General features: G+C 46.8%; 1 protein-coding gene across 2 annotated transcripts; it reads right to left on the minus strand.

The window, feature by feature from the left end:
• Positions 1-17,212, minus strand: znf574 (zinc finger protein 574). Of its 2 annotated transcripts, none has more exons than XM_088412124.1 (10): positions 17,116-17,212; positions 14,557-14,718; positions 9,969-11,079; positions 9,133-9,347; positions 8,875-9,054; positions 8,305-8,402; positions 6,920-7,014; positions 3,723-3,871; positions 2,856-3,143; positions 1-1,407 (listed from the first exon to the last, which is right to left on the minus strand). In XM_088412124.1, the coding sequence occupies exons 2-10, from the start codon at positions 14,710-14,712 to the stop codon at positions 790-792; spliced, it is 2,910 nt and encodes a 969-aa protein (XP_088268250.1). In that variant the 5' UTR covers positions 14,713-14,718; positions 17,116-17,212; the 3' UTR covers positions 1-789. The 2 variants fall into 2 exon arrangements, with proteins under 2 accessions (XP_088268250.1, XP_088268251.1); XM_088412125.1 differs by lacking the exon at positions 17,116-17,212 and adding an exon at positions 16,558-16,866.
• Between the last annotated feature and the right edge of the window lie 113 nt (positions 17,213-17,325).

Raw genomic sequence — 17,325 nt, forward strand, 5'->3', positions numbered from 1 at the left:
TTTTTGTTTTCAAGATGAACTGGCAGCGTTCACTTTTTTTTTTCTTTTTTATTGTCTCTTGAGTGGCACTAAATATCGCATTCAAAGCATGCAGCATATAGCAAATTTTCTTCCATCAAGGGAACGGAAACAAGAAGTGCATGTTGCTATGGATGTGGGCAGATCCTCTCCATATAATGTTGTTTGGACTAAATAAGGTTTTAACTAGGCTGAGGAACATTGTAAGGAAAAAATAAAGGACGTTTTCCCCATAGTTTTGGGAAAATGTGACGGCACTGAATGTATTTTACGGCGTGCTAGGTGAAGCTGCAAATCTAGCTGGCAAAAAAAAAAAAAAAAAAAAGACCTACTTTACGCTACTCACAAAAGGTTTTAAGACTTGCGGTGAAACTGAGGAAATCCTATAATGTGCCAGAACGCCAAAGGTGACCTTGATTCGACCTCAGAACTTTTGAAGGCACATGTTAGCGTTTTAGTATTTGTTGCACAAGTTGCTGTGGACTAAAAGCAAATTGTGAAAAAGAGAATAGCGTGATGGAGATGGCCTTTCAGATGCAAACGTATTATCCGATTGATGTTGCGATTTTTGCAGTCGCGCTCCTTGTTAGAGAAGTGCAAAGTTGGACGTGTATTCAAAAGTTGAGAGAAGGTCAAATCAATAACACCCGTAAATGTTATAAAGCAAAATTTGCACCCGCGCTTTGAATATCTACTGCTTTCTGAGGAATGCGGCCGTGGGGAAAAAAACAAAAATCATCAGTGGACCTTGACCCCGGCGAGCAGGAGCCATCAGATGGTCTCCTCCACGATGAACTCGATGGAGTGCTGCGGGGACTGCGAGGCGTCCATCATGGCGATCTCGTTGCCGTCCACGGTGATGGTGGGGATGGCGATGCCCTGCGCGCTCAGCATGGACGAAGGCAGGATGACCACCTGCGAGGTCCCGTCCATGCCGCTCAGCTCCTCGGCGGGGATCATGACCGTCTCGCCGCCGCCCTCGCCCGCCTGCAGCACGTAGATGGTCTGCATGGCGCCGGCGCCGCCGTCGTCCACCTCCACCTGGGCGGCGCCGGAGGCCAGCGAGGACAGCACTTTGGCGCCCTCCAGCACCTTCTGGACCTGCGCCGCCTCGGTGGCTCTGGCCACCTCCTCGGCGGCCTGGCTGGCCATGTCGCCGTGCTGGCGGATGTGCTTGTCCAGGTTGGAGCGGGAGCGGAAGGCGGCGGGGCAGTTGGGGCACGGGTAGGGCTTCTCGCCGCTGTGGGTGCGGGCGTGCTCCGTCAGGCGGGCCGCCACGCTGAAGCTCTTGCCGCAGATCCAGCAGCAGAAGGGCCGCGCGCCGCTGTGGATGCGCTCGTGGTCCTGCAGGTGGGGCAGCTGCCGGAAGCATTTGCCGCAGGTGGTGCACTGGGGGGAGGAAAATGGCACGCTTGGCGTGAAAACGCGCAAAACGGGGATGCCGCGGGATTGGGACGGCGCGAATCTTCTCCCCACTTTGGCCGAAAAAAAAAAAAAAAAGGCCTCGACCAGTATCGGAAATTTCTTACAATAAATCGCTACGGTTTGAAACGCTACGGCTTACCGTCCAGTGCAGTTTTATTTACCAGCCAGCGGAGGGCGATCTCCTGGTGCAAGATGGCAAAAAACGATGCTATCGAAGTATTGATTTTGAGCTTGAACTGCTTCGTCATTCCAGGGGAAAAATCCTTAAAGTTATTAGATTTTTTTTCCCCAAATTGACACCGATATTCTCCCTTCTTCTGAAAGGGAGTATCGGCCGCGAAAATCGGCTATCGGCCTCCTGGGTGACTCATTTGTTAAGTTTTTGCACATTGCCAATAGTGTTGACATTTCACAGCGTGCGAGCCGGAAATAAAAGAGCTGTTCCACCACCGATCTTCTGGAGTCGCTGAGTAAAATCCGCCCTAGAGACGCAACTCCAAATGTACTTCCAAAGTTTATTAAATCAGACACCGACGGCACAGCACCGTTGAAGTCTTTTTCCTTTTTTTCCGTCATTCAAACATGCTTTGCGCGGCTCGTCTGAAAACCCCCAAATTCTTATGGGCAAAATCATTGAAAAAAGGTTGAGCACTGGACTAAAGATTCACGCAAAGAGCTCAGCAAGGTTGCGAATTTGTAACTTTCGGATGTGCGGCAGCGGGCTTAGTGTGCCGCTCAACACCTCCGTGTACCAGAATCAGTGAGACACCCGTGCAAATATTAAGAGTTAACGGCGTTTTAGAACGCTTTTTATGAGGCGGGAAGTGAATCACATCACACTTTAATAGAGCACAACATAATCTGCCGCTCGATGTGCATTTGGTGATTTTTCATGTTTTTATGAGTGACTGCACTAAAGCGCAACGTCGCTTTTGTGGCTTCCGTATTTCTCCCTTTAAGTTTGCCGGTGAAATCCGAAGCAAAACGCCCGTTTGCCGTCACTCGGCCCGAAGCGTGCCTGACTTGAATTAATATTGGTCGGCGCCGCGGCCCGCGCGTCGCTTCTCCAATCAAACATCCATCTTTGAGCGCGGCCAGGGAGATGCGGCGCGCCCGCCGACATTAAATCAATTTCCAGAGCGGCTCGGTGGGTCCGCTTGATGTCACCGGCGCGGCAAAGATGGAGGGTCGTCATTGGGGATGGGAGAGTGAGAGTCCCAGAATAGAAACAGGCGGAGAGGGGCGCTGACAGGCCCTAATTCAGCCCGGCCATTAATCACAAGAACAGCGAGGGAGGAAACACCCGCAGGACACACGCGCGCGGTCCAAAAGCGGCGAGATGGCCACAGCGTGTGACCGTGAACGCCGCGCATCATTTTGCGAGGCTTCCCACAAAACGGGACTTTTCTTACCTCGAAGGGCCTCTCGTCGGTGTGAGTCCTCATGTGAACCTGGTAGGTGGAGTTGTAGGCGAAGCCCTTGAAGCAGACCTCGCACTCGAAGCGGACTCGGTTCTTGGTCTTGCTCATTTTGCCCTGGCAGTGGGCCAGCACGTGCTCCTCCAGGGCTCTGTTGGAGATGAAGCGGCGCCGGCAGGGCCTCACCGGGCACTTGAGCGGCGTCTGGCCCGTGTGGGACAGGCGGTGGAGGTCCAGGCCCTCCTGGGTCATGCAGCGGTGGCCGCACAGGTCGCACTCAATCTGGTGGAGGAGTGGTTGGGACTTTCGGGTCAAGATCGTGCCACGCTGCGTACTTTGTGAGACTGCTCTCCAGAAGTGTTTTGCTGTTTTCTGCCAATTTTTTCATGTCATCTAAGCAAATTCAACTCGGCAGTAAATCCAAATGAATCCAGGAGCAGAAATTGTATTTTTCTTTTCAAATAAAGAGCAAATTCATTTGAAGATGAAACAACTAAATTGTGTTACAGCGAGTCCTTTACAAAAAATTGCATGTCCTTATTTTGTTGCGCTTATCCAGAAGCTCATTGCCATTAGTGATGCGCTATCTAGCTTCTGGAGTCTCTGAGGGGAAATAAGTGGTTAGGCCTATTTAAAAAAAAAAAAAAAAAACACCTAAAAAAAAAAAACCTTGAACATAAACAAAACTAACCAAGCCTTGTGTTAATATTATCAAAGAAAAGTCAAGCACTCTGGAAAGCATAACACTGAAGTATAGCAGTTTTTTTTTTCTACTGAAGTTTTACACTGGTGCTCCGCCCACATGCAAGAAGTTGCTTGTAACTTCTTAGAAAATTCAAACTTGAAAAGTAAGGCGCGCACCTGCCCAGTGGAGCGCCCTCGGCCTTGCCCTCTCCCACGTCCGGTGTTCCTCTCCTCCGTGGAACCGGTGCAGCGCTGCTGGTGGATTTCAAGGACAGACTCGTTGATGAACTGGGAGGAGCAATGGGGGCAGACCACAGGCTCCTTGTCTAAAATGGAAGAACAGAATGGCCTATGAAATACCAAAATTCCCCAAATAGGACACACATTGTGTATAGGACTCACTCTTAATTTTGGGGTCAAATTTTGTCATTTTCTTTGTCATTGTGTGTAGCATTTACCAACTTATCTTTTGTAAATTCTGTATATATTTCTGTATATATTTGTAGCGGGTTAAGTGTGTTTAAGTGGGGGGGGCTTATATCTGCATAACTCAAAACCAGCCCAATTTTCCACGTATGTGTTTTTGAATAATATTCATTCGAATGCCAAAGAAATACGATGTCATTTAAAAGGCTTAAAATGATTATACATACACCGCGAATTGTGTATAGTACGCATCCGTTTTAGCGCATTTGCACTTTTGTCAAGCGCCGCCATGTTTCCTCTTTGTTGTCATCAACGAGGCTGGGCGGATGATTTTTGACCCATTATGAAAAGGAAAAGACAGCTTGACTTTTCAGTTCAGAACAACAACGGGAGAGAAGATGATTACCCGTGGAAGAGTAATGAGGATGTTTGCGCAAATAACAAGCAGGAAGGAGAGGACGTCCGTGAATTTAAATGGGAGGAGATATTTGGCGCGTCAGATAGTGATAGTGACTTTTAGGGTTTTTTGACAAATTCATATTCAGCTGTGTAAAAAAATAAATAAATAAATAAATAAATAAAATTTGTGTTGCAGTTATATAGCTTATTTTACAGCAACATGCATTTCATCTTGACACGAGACTAAATAGTCCCAAGACTGGTAGTCATCCAGACTAGGGTGTACTTCACTTCTCACCCAAAGTCAGCAGCTCTAACCAATACAAGTGCTAAAAAAATTAAAATAAATCAACGGATGCTCGGTCGCGCACAGAGCACAAGTGCCGTTCGTTAGCGTGGACTTGTAAAACGCTAACTGGGCCACGTATGAGCGAGTACCAGTCAAGTCCCGCTTCAATTCACCCAAAGAGCTATTTGACTTCATCTTAAGAGCGCCGCAGTAATCATCTGGTGTTTGAGTTTCAGGAAGCGTACAGATTTCAATTTAGGAGCATTAATAAGTGACGGCAGTGTCGTGGGATTCTCCGGGGAGAAAAGGTCGCCTTGGCCCATCCACACTTTTCCACTTCATTCGCTCCTAAATGAAGGGAGTTTCCGACTCCAAGCCAAAAAAAAACACAAAATCAGTAACGGGCAGAATAATAATCACTTTGAGACGTCTTTCACAACTAAGCATTAAAACGGATTATTTCAATTTTACAGCACAAGAATAACGATATAGTGAGGACATGGTTCATTCATATGCCAGCTACGTAAACAAAATGTAATGTATATATATTTGCAAGATGGCACGTAGTTCTAACCTACATTGCTATGCAGTCGTAAATTCTTATAATTAGTATTTTTTGATGAAAAACACTTATAGGCTGAAAATAAAACCAGGATGGGGGTAATTGATTGGGCCTTCTGGTGCGGCGTGAGAATATATTCCTTCTCCATGCAAACTAAATTATTCCTAGTTGTTAATTGAAAACTATCACAGTTAATATGAGCATTTTACGTGCATTAAAATGGATAGCTTTTCCTTACTCTCGTGCGATGCCAGAACGGTACCGGTGTTTAGCAGCAGTTTGTAACATGTAATACTGACCGATACCGATAATTGTTAAAATCGGACTGATTAGTTTGAAAAATTATAATGACTAAAATCACCTCAATGCATTTCAAGATGTGCCAATTATATGCAGATTTTCACTATTCGCAAGGTGACCTGGTGGCTACAGCAGTGGATAAGCGAAAAACCGCTTAGTAGCATCACATGTGAAAAGTATTTGTACCTTACCTAATTTAAGACAAATATTTCTGCAGTACACATATTTACTTAGATCTTTAATGATTAAACCTTATACAGTAGCTGTACTGTTATCTTCCGCCCAGAAGATTGAAGCTGACCTAACATGATCACCATCAGTTAACCCTTGAAATTCCAATTTATTATCAAATGAATCAAGGTATGATATTTACAACGCTCCGCTGCAGGGCTGCCCTCTCCAGGTCTCCCTTCGCGTCTACCTAACTAGCATTGTGAGTTTCATGAGGGAGACGGGCACTGCTACAAGGCACGTGATTGGCTTCTGGCGGGACCGTCGACCAATGAGGGGGTGACAAGATTACTCCTTATTATGAAAAGAATAAATAAAAATCAGCGACGCCCCTAGGGCACGATAGGGGAGGCACATATTGTCCACGTGGCCGATTATTTTTGGCCGATGTTTGAAGGGCCCTAAATCTGTTTTGAACTATCCTAACATTTGGTAATATCCATACTGGCGGTTCATCGGCACATCGAGAGGCGGTCACGCCAGCATGTAGCCGTCTGCTGAGCATCTGTAGATTTCCACCCCGGTAGGGACAAGCGCCCCCCACCCCCGGGACCTCCGTCCCCTGGGGAAAAACAACCAATTAAACATTTATTAGACGGCCCCGGGCTGATCGACGGATCAATCATGTGTCGGCGAGGAACGCCGTACCTTTGACCCCTCCCTCGTGCGGACTCGTCAAGCATAACTAATGAGCCCTCCCCCAAGGCCTTGCCCCCGTGATTAAGATGAAGTGTCGGCACGTTGACCCAATTCATTTACTTCCACCTTTCCCGTTCCGTTGCGCTTGAGCGGCGGATCGATGCAAAGTCGTTGACCGACAACGCTCGCATAAGGCGGATGTATGTTTGGGGAAAAACAAGATAGGCCAAGCCGGGCGGGCGGGCGGGCATTTATCGGCCGCTCGATAGCGATTCGCTGGGGGCCGTACTAATAAGAACATCATAACTGATTGGCTTCCATTCCCAAATAACGGATTTTCCGTGGGGCGCTCATCTCTCATTTGTTTTTGGAGTCCCAAACGGAAACACCGACGGGTGAGAGTCACCGTTAAGAAAGAGGCGGAGGAAAAGATTTCGCAGGCAACACAAAACGTTTTTTGCTCTAGTGCTAATCCCGCCGACAATAGAAAAGTGCGTGGGTGAACGCTTCCCGCTTGGGGGCTCTGACCTTGATGGGTGAGTGAGTGCAGGTCCAGTTCCTTCCTGCGGCTGAACGCCTCTCCGCAATCCGGGCAGGGGAACGGGTTGCTGGTGTGGAGAAGTCTGACGATTTAAATAAAGAAAAGACATAAGACGCTGGTTTTTTTTTGGATGAGGTTAGAAGGTCTTTTAACTATTAGAATATATGTGATGTGTAACCTTTGGTAGTGGGTTAGTGCAATTGGTAGCGAAAGAGTTCTATGAGAAACATGACTGGTGGTGAGACAATGGAGTGATGAATGGAGACATACAACACTTAATGGGTGTTTTTGGTGTGGAATTGGCATTTTAGCCTGGCCGAAAGCTCAAAAAGTTGATTTTGCATGATAGAAGCTATTTAACAAAATAAAGCCATACAACATTCTGCAAAGGCGCAGTTATAAACAAAACTTTGCAAAAAGTTGCTTCAAGAAATACTAAATTCAATTAGCTGATACCCGCTTTTAAACGTTTACACACCTTCATTTGAAAAACACCTCATCATATTGGTAAACGATTTCTTTATATGTAATGATAATCCACAAATATCTTTTAATGATTATTTTGAAGCAGATGTTTCTTAAATTAAAAAGGCTTCACAACCATAAATTTATGGAAGATTTATGTTATTTAGAAGGGATTCAGACGATTATCTTTGTTAGATGTAGTCTAAATATGGCAAATGATGGAAGTGGAGTCACTCCAGGTCAAACTACACAGTATAGAATATAGTTTATATCCATAACCTGAATGCACGTGGCCACTGTCGCTTCGGACCGCACTGGCGCGCGGTCCTTGAAGCGCCGGTTCAGTGTGCATGTATTCCATATGTGCATAATTGGTAACGCGGGCCCCGAATATTAACGTCAGTGCCAAATCTCGATGGCGCGCTCGACGAGCACTCTGAACGCAGCCTTCAGTACGTGTCCAAGAACAATTGGTCTGATTAGGGCAAACGAGGGCCGCTACAATGTTCGCGTCGTATAAAAATAATGGGAGATGATTTCGACTCCCACTCACGAGATGAAGACACGCAGACGGACGAGGTGTACATTTTTCCTCCGTCCTGTCCCGCGTCCTCTTAATTTGCTTGGCCTGTCTGTCAATCACACGACTCAAGGACGGAGACGGTATCCGGGCGCGGCGTGTTCGGAAAGCTTAAAGGTCCGGCAAAGCGGCTCGGCTGCTAAACGGCCAATGAAGACAAGGCCGTTGATCTAAATCTCATCCCGCTTTAATCACGTGCATTCGGTTGCCAAGGCTGAACGTTTGGTCTGGAGAGGAAGTCGAGCTTCCGGACACGTTTCACAGACCGACTGTCCAAGTTATTTGTTTCTGGAAAATGAACAAAAATAAAAGGCGAAAGTGGCTTACTTGTGATGGTTGAGCTGCTCCTCTGTGTGAAAGTGTGAAGGACAGAGGGGGCACGAGAAGAGGCCATCTGCACCGTCGCCGTCTGTAGAATACACTTGCTGCCGAGGACGCGGTAAAGGACAGCGTTTAGAAAAAAAAGAAAAAGAAAAAAGAGATGAGTAAGCAAGGTCTTGAAAGCCTTGTGCGGTACTCCTCATTCGGCCTTCAACGCAACAGCCGTTTCACCATTCAAGTAGCAAAAAGAAAGGTCACGGTATCAATATACTAAAATGAAACGGGTTAGGGTTACAAACGGAATCGATTTGAATTCTTTGCGTTTAAAAGGGAAGACAACCGTTAAGTTGCCATAAACACGTTTTATCCAGCCTCACTAGTCTAAAAACAATATTCTTATAAATTGTGGAATCCATTCAATACAGTCGACCTGCTTTCTGAGTTTGGTCACGTGACATACGCAAGCTGTGCTGTGATTGGCCATCGGTCGGCGAAGGAGAGCGACGCCCCCAGGAAGTGGGGATACCACAAGTTTGGGATCACTTGCAATGGAAAAAAAATGTCAGCGAAGGGTACCGGCTTGCGTCCGCGCTTGCGGCGAGGCTGGTCCGAAGTGTGAATGAGCTGGTGGCGCTTGAGGGTGGCGGCCTGCGTGAAGTCTTTTCCGCACACGTCGCAGCAGAAGGGCCTGTTTCCGCTGTGACTCATGGAGTGCCGCAGCAGGCTCTGCGAGTTGGTGAAGGACTTGGAGCACACCTGCAACACGACAATAACGCGCGGCGTCAATTTTGTTTGGGCGCGAGTGTTGCGCAATAACCCGACTTGGGCGCTCACCTTGCAGGTGAAGAGCTTTTCTCCGGTGTGGCTGTAGACATGCGTGCGGAGGAAGACGCGCCTGGTGAAGGTTTTGCCGCAGTAGGGGCACACGTGGGGCAGAGCGGTGCGGGACCAGTCCTGCAGCAGCTTGGCGGGTGGCGGCAGGTTTGCCGTGTCCACCGTGGCCGATGCCCCGCCCTCAAGTTCCTCTTTAACGCTCGAATCCTTGGTTCCTGAAAAGAGAAGAAAAATAACGTTGCAACAATTGAGAGACTTTTCAACGCGGCGCAAGCGTACGCTTGGAATCCTGGAACTACCAATGTGGAGAGAACATTGTTGACGAGCAAAATCGTTCAAACGTACTTGGAGGCCAAAGGCACGGGGAATTGAATTTTCCATGCAGAAGTGCTTTTTCTTTTTTGGGAGGGCATTTGGCCTACTTTATACCAACATTACTGAGAAATAAGTAAACATTGCGGCTTGATGGAGCAGCGGTTAGTACGTCCGCCTCACAGTTCAAATCCGCCTCGCTCCTGTGTGAAGTTTGCATGTTCTCCCCAAGCCCGCGTGGGTTTATTTCTTTAGTCTTCTATCAAAGCGGACTGATTTAGCATTGAATCAGAAAAAGACGTCTACTTTAATTTGAGTGATCATCTTTTTTTTTGGGAATAGAATTCCTTTCTTGTCACTGTAAAAAACGAACGCAAGGACATTGGAGGTACTGCTCGGATTGGCGCATAGCAATAAGAACAATGAACCGAATAAAAACATATATAACTAAGGAATAAATAGAATTGAAATGATTGGTTGACAGGGGTGTGATGGTCATTTTAAGTGTGTTGAGTCCGCTTTACCTTTACTGATGACCCTGAAAGCCGGCCTGCTTCTCTTCGGGGCGGGCGCTTCAGACTCGTTGGAGGCGGCGGCGGCGTCAGCGAGCGGACGCTTTGAGCTCTGCGCCTCCTCGGCAGGGGACGCCATCTCGTCGCCGGTCTCGGCTTCGTCGATGGGCCCGCACTCCATAACTCGGTGCTGCCTGCGATGGTAGAGGTACTGGGTGGTGTTCATGAAGGTCTCGGAGCAGTAGGAGCACGAGTGGAGCGGCTTGTGCAGGTCGTGCATGTTCTTGCGATGCGTGGCCAGCACGGCGGCCGTGTTGAAGCTGGCGCCGCACTGGAGGCACAGGAAGAGCTCGGCGGGCTGAGCCGAAGAGGTGGACGGCGCGTCGTCCGGCTCCTGCCCGTTGGCGCCGCCGCTCGGCGGGAAGGACTTCTCCGACAGGGCGCTGGCCACCGCGGCGCTTCCCTCGCCTTTCTGCCGGTGCTGCTTGCGGTGGTAGAGGAAGAGCGTGGTGTTGAGGAAGCTCTCGCCGCACACGGTGCAGTGGTGCAGGGCCTCCTCGAAGCCGTGCGTCTTGCGGTGGGCCACCAGCTCCGACACCAGGCCGAAACAAGCGCCGCAGTCCACGCACAGCAGGACCGGATCGGGCTTGGGCTTCTTCAGCGCCCCTCTCCTCCTGGGAGACGACTCCTCCAACGAAGACGCCAAGGTGACCACCTCGGGAGCAGGCGGATCGCCGCCGCCGACGGCGGAAACCTCCGCCGCTTGCTGCCGTTCGGCCTCCGGAGCGCCCGCTTGGTCAGACTTGCCCTCGCCGGCCTCGGCGACAGGCTGAGGATCCTCGGGCCGAAGGGCCGACTGCGGCTCGCCGTCGGAGGCGCCCACCACGACGGGCCTCAGACAGGCGCCTTCTTTGCGGTGATGCTGCCATTGGTCCAGGCTCTTGAAGAGCTCCTCGCAGTCCCCGCACTGGTAGAGGATACGAGGCTGGTCCAGCAACTGTTCTTCGTTCAGCTCGGCCTGTTCCGACGCGTCCTCGGTTTCCTCGGCAACGGCGGGCTGCGCGGCCACCGGCTCCAGTTGCATTTGGATTTGCGGAACTATGCTCTCCTGTGTTAGGGATGGCTGCAGACACACATGGAATAGAACTTTATTGCCTCTATTACAAAAAAAAATACGTGCAGCATTTCCTAAATATGAAATCGTTCGATGATGCTAGATAGAAACCACACCCGCGAGCCAGAAGTAATGCTAAATAAAATATGCTTAGAAGATAGCACAGCAAACGTAGTAGCAAAGTTCGTTAAAGGTCATGGGGCGAGGATTGAATTTGGAATCTTTCCTCTGTTTGAGCCGCACTCCTTGAAATAAAAAAAAATCAAGAAGTATTTCTTTGGTCCAGCCTGCTTTTTAGCTCTTATAAGGTCACGTCCGGTAGCCCTAGCGGTGGAGAGAGTTAATGGCTAGGTTATTTTCAAACACTGGTTGAAAACCTCCGAGAAATCACATGGACTTATTACAAATTATATTACAATGAGAATATGAATTTTAATGGACCCTCTGAAATCTTTTCTCCCTGACCTTTAAATTAGAGACGGAAGGCTCGCTTTTAAGCGGATTTTTTTTTCCTTCATCCAAAATGCTTTAGTTTGGGTGTAATAGGCTGTAAAGATAATTCACAGGGAAAGCGTCATTGAAAAAATGTTGAGAAGCCCTGTCATAAACCATCAAGGTAGTTCTGTGCATGGCAAGGTGCAACAATTAGCGAAGATTTAAATGTTCACGTACTCGGAGCAGAAATGTAAACGCGCCGTGTGTCCAATGAAAACATTAACAGCTGTTGTTACGTGGTGAGATCGCTTAATAAACAAATTACGGCTAATGGAGTGGGGCTGTAGTATTATGTCAACGCTTTAAGGTGCTTAACGGCGCCATCCGGTAGCGCCAGTGCGATTAGCAAATTAGCGCAGGGCAAGAAAATAGCACTAAAACGCTTTGTGCGCCTTTCAGTCCACAATTAACATGGCCGTCTGCGTAATACGCACTGACACCAGACAAAAAAAAAAAAGACAAAATGGAGGACGAGGACACAGGATCCCGAGTTCATTACGAGAGTGATAGAGACGGCCCGGGAAGATAGCGCGCGTGCGAAGGGAGCATCTTGGGCGTCAGTCTGCCGGCTGACCTCATTACCGGCCGCGACCGTCTGTTCCGAAGCGCCGGCGCATCGATTGCCATCTCGCCGATATGAGACCTTTTTCCGGACAAGAGAGCGAGCGGCGCTTGCAAGGTCGCAGTCAGAAAAACTGCACTTAAGAACTTCAAAACAAAAATTGTCTACGTCTTTGTGACTGCAATTTCATTCTGATACGTTATCACGGTTGTATTTTGAGACGCGGGCATGGGGAGAGCATGCAAACTCCACACAGGAGGCCCCACGAGACTCCTACTCAACAAATTATATTGGACTCTTGATAAAGCAAAATGGCTTGATTGCCGTCCATAATTTACTTTTGTATAGAATTCCACCTTATGGACGTCGATACAATCTGCGCTCCGCGAGAACAGAAAGTGTTCAGCCCTAACAGTCCCGCTGAGCTAATCAATTTTGAGCACAAAAAGAGCCTGCTGCGTGGGCTACAAATTGTGGCAAACAAGCTCCACGTTTAGTACTCTGCCGCAAGTAAATGCTACCATTAAGGGATTTTTATTATTAATCAGCAGAGCCACCGCGCACCTTACACGTCGATGCTCCTCTCGCTTTTACGCGGCGCCATCGACGGAACGCGCTCGCCCTGCGCCAAGTGTGCTTTTGTGGCGAGGCGGACGCCCGGGAGACAGGCAATCACAGTGTCAATTGTTAGAATAATTATATACAGGTTGTCCCAGATTTTTTTTCGGTATAATAAGTGTAGTGGTAGATTTGTATGAACGAACGTTTCCTGTTACCGCTGTTTGTGAAGAAGAGAAAAAAGGATCTGTAAACAGAACGGAAGGAGATCTGAGAAGGTCAGGTTCCCGCCCGCTATCCTCGTGAGAAAAACAACCGACTTGTCTTCCTTCTAGATTGTTGTTTCAAAAATGTGCTAGGTTGCTTGAACCTCACATCAATCATGCTGAAAACAGCCAAAGACTTGCTGCTGCCGGTATTGCAGTACAGTAATTTAATGACATGCTGAAAACCTTTGAGCCGTGGTATGTGCGCTACAAGGGAAAAGAGCGGGCTGAGGGAACGGTCTTCCATGAGGTCCGCCAATGCAGTGTTACATTTTGGGAAATGCGGAGAAATCACATTTAAGTTGGGGTGACAGATGACAATAAAATGGCATACCATTACGGAATACTGTTCTTGTTGATTCACCGCCCGTTTGAAGGGCGCTAATTTAAAAGTGCTCCATTTTTTACGGTAAATGTTGTAATAAAGGCAGGTTCGTTCTTTATTTTGATTCACTGACATAAAATCTCGACTGAAAAACGGAAGCCTCGTTAAGTGGCCGGATGGACCATACGTTGTAATTAAGTAAAAAAAGCAACGTGAATTAATTCCCGTCATTTTTTTGATATATCAGCTTTTAGAGATTGGTAAAAAAAGCACACATTAATGACATATTTGCAGTTTTTAACACATAATGCGTTGACGTTTGTTTTCCTGTCTGAGTTTGAAATCTCCGAGTGCATTTGAATGCATCTGGTGTCTTATACAATCATACAATGACAACTTAATTGGCCAGCAGGTTCACAGGATATTTTTTCATTGATTTTTCATTGATCACATCTGTGTTCATGATCCATATCAGTGTGCACGATGCCATTGAATTTCCAGGTCGTTTTAAGCGGTGGCTAGAGAGCATTGATCATGAGAAGTTGTTTGTTCCAAAGCGGGGCAAAGTCTGCAGTCCGCACTTCACCCTGCAGCGTATTATTCAGCCCAACACCCTCAAGGGGAAAGGATGGGGGCGATTGGGGGAGGGGCTATATTTCTGTCCCGGTATTGCTCCAGTGGAACGATGACTTCGTTGAAGCTCCAAGGCTGACGGAGTAGCCGGACCCTTTTGCGCTTTTTTATATTTTATTTGAAGGGAACAGTCTAATACATGTGACCTGTTGCTCAGTAGTGCAGCAAAGATATTGTGACTGATTTCTGGTGGAGTGATCTGTGCATAATGATACATCATCTGTGAATATGCTGCATTTTATTTAAATAATGCTAATGGTGACCAGTTAGCACAGGCAAGATTTGTTGCTGCTTAAAAATTGTTATAAATATACAGGATAAAAAAAAAATAGAGTAGTTATTACAGCCAGAATCATCCGTTTACAAAATATTCAATGACATTCCTATTCCATAGTGATATCTGCATGAGCAAGCTGAATGGAGTGGCGTGGGTTGACTTTTTGATATTTTTAGTAAATATCGATTTTCAACTGGGCCCGATTTAGTGAGTGGCGCAGTTGCTCCAGTGCCCTTTTTTTTTGTATGTAATGCTTTCGATAACTGCTGGGTGGGGTGGGGGGGGGGGGGGGGGGGGGGGGGGGGGGGGGCAAAGAGGTGGATTACGTCAATTCAATCCCGCCGCTCTAAAAGCAGCGAGTATGGATTACCTGCGCCTGAAGCATGGGAACAACCACGGGCGCGAGGCGGGACGGGTCGGGCTGGTCCTCCTCGGCCGTGCACGTTAACTGATGCTTCAGCACCTCTTCCAGGGTGTTGAACTCTTTGTAGCACGGGAAGCACATGTACACCGACTGAGTCTCCATGGCCCCCTGTGGGCGTGGACAAAAAAATGAACAAAAACATCAGTAACTGCTAAATATTCATAAACCGCGACCACAAACATTAGCTTACAATAAAAGAGCGATGACATGTTTGAATGTTTTTGCTGCGTTAGCGACTACGGCGCAAACATTGCCCTCTCCTGATGGAAGACCAAAGTACCAAGAAGTCATGTGACATAACCGTGCGCTCCCATTAATGCCACTACCTTGAATAAACTCCCTTTCGTTCACCTTTTCCCATCCCCTTTTACATTTTGTGATGTTTTTTTGTTTTGAAGAGCCATCTTTGGATCGGACGCCGCAGCGCATCAGTCGTCATAGCAACACAATAGGCTCTTCCTGGCTCGGCTTTGCAGGATTCCATGAGTGCTTTGTGTCAGTAATAACAACGGCGCCCCGCTTAACCTACGAGGCCACCTAAAAGCCTGCTAATAACCTGCTTTAGCGCACCAAACACTGTTCTTGAATGACCATAATTAGTTACATAAAAAAGGGCAAAGGGCTTCGTATTTTTGTTTGGTTGCTAAGGTAAATAAAGGAGACCAAAATAATTTAACCCTTGCTCAGTATGTTTGATCATTATTGGGTCATTTCCTTCCAAATCATCAGTGTGACAACTAAGTGGTTGTGGCATGTCATCGCCGTATGGGTGAATTTTCAGCTCCCTAGTGTCTTCTTTCTTCCTTTTAATGTGAAATGCCTTTGCTGTCAAGATCAAAGGATTGGAGGAAATACTGCACAAGGGTTACTTGACTTTGGAATTCTGTTGCAATTCGCTTTTAATAAGCACAAAAATATAGTTCTCAAAATGGGATTGTGTTTGGCAAAACAAAACCAAAAAAAATGAAATTATTGATTTTTGTTGCTGAACTATGAATTGCATTCAAACAGTACTTTGAAGGTGAATCAGTATTCATTGCTTTTTTTCAATCAAGGGCCGCATTGTGGTTGCTGTTCTACTGGAGGGCCGTTATCACTGTCATGTCAAAAATAATTTAAGTACAGTATGATACTTGAACATATACCGAGATTTGAAATCATAACGCAGTTAAAACAAAAACAAAAGAAACGAACAATACGAAAAGGGAATGTTTTTGTTCCCTTAAACTTTATAAAAGTTGAAGACAACTTGCAAGTTTGGTAACAAAAGGGGAATTGGTAACAAAAAATGCTTGTTTCCAAAACATTTTTCAAACTTTTTTTTTTTTTGCAATGCCTCCCCAAGGAAAGAGAAAACTTTCGAATGTTAGCTTTTTACAAGGCTTGTACAGGCTAGTTTGAAACAAAAAAGTGCAGCAAAGTGTCTGGAAAAAAAAATGTCAATCCTTATTTGAAATATTTTTGACCAACTGAACCGCTTGAAAACTAGTAAATCAAGAAATGATAATAAATGTAAACTGATGAGCAACATTTAACTCTAAATGAAGTATAAAACATTGCATTTTTTTCTAAATTGCATTTATGATTGTTACCCATATTAATGTTATTTGGTTATTGGTCGTTTGAGGGAGAGCATACAAACGCCACAAAGACAGATTGAACGTTGGAGCTTTTTTTTTTTTTTGGAGGAACGTTTGTTAATGTGTAGTAGTACTAGTGGTAATAATACATTTCACTTGTGTCCCTCTGACAATGAGCCACTTTCTGAAATATTATGTTGCATTTACTGCTGACCTTCTCTAAAACTGCGTAAAACATTCCAGCCAATATTATGGAAATTTTTCCCCAAATCGCGACTGCTAACATGAAAGCCAAGCAACCTAACTTCCGGTGTGCGTCGGCCTTTACGTAACATCCCCGCAAACACTTCAAAGGTTTTACACTTGCCTCGTGTAGCGTCAAAAACGCATGCTATTAAAACATGTTTTGAGCAGGTTCTGGTTCCGTTTATCAAATACGAAGGAAATACGTTAGACGCCGGTGGCTAGCTTAGCATTAGCCGCCTCGTAAGCGGCGTGGACAAGAACCGTTAGGCTAAATGGCCGCCGAGCTAGTAGCAAATGCTAGTGGCGTGGCAGCTTGATAGCAACAAAAGCTAATAGGACGGCCTCGTCTTCGGACATGTTTGCGCATCCGAACCGGTTAATAAAACAGCCGTTCATTAACACACGGCAGTCACTTTTGCACCCTCGTCGACATTCAACTTTTAAGACGGGGCAGAAGAAGAAAACGGAGAAGAAGAAGGTAGCGAAGGAGAAGAAGAAGAGAAAACTTAAGACGGAGGGCGGGTTACCCTTCTTCGGTGGTATAATGGCGGCGATGCTCTAAAATGCATAAGTAACGCTGTGCCCTCCCCGGGTGAATTTTACATAAATTAACACACTGGGTAGGAAAAATGGACCCATAAAGTATCAAGTACTAGTGAAGAAATGTCGAGTAACTCACCACGGATTGACGTTACGTTACCACGTCGAGGCTAGCAGGGGAACTAGGACAACAAGTTGAGTGAGGGCTTAGGTGGAAAGAAGCGCTTCGTTGATTTGTCCGCTGGCGCCACCGAGTCCGCCAATGGCGTTCGCGGACACTGATATTTGTTGACGGAAAGCGCGCTAAAACACGGCGGAAAAGCTGCAATAGGCCCCCAGTGAGATAAAG

This window comes from Hippichthys cyanospilos, chromosome 3, assembly GCF_059441005.1.
Source record: "Hippichthys cyanospilos isolate Australia breed blue-spotted pipefish chromosome 3, RoL_Hcya_1.0, whole genome shotgun sequence".
In the NCBI taxonomy this organism is placed as follows: Eukaryota; Metazoa; Chordata; class Actinopteri; order Syngnathiformes; family Syngnathidae; genus Hippichthys; species Hippichthys cyanospilos.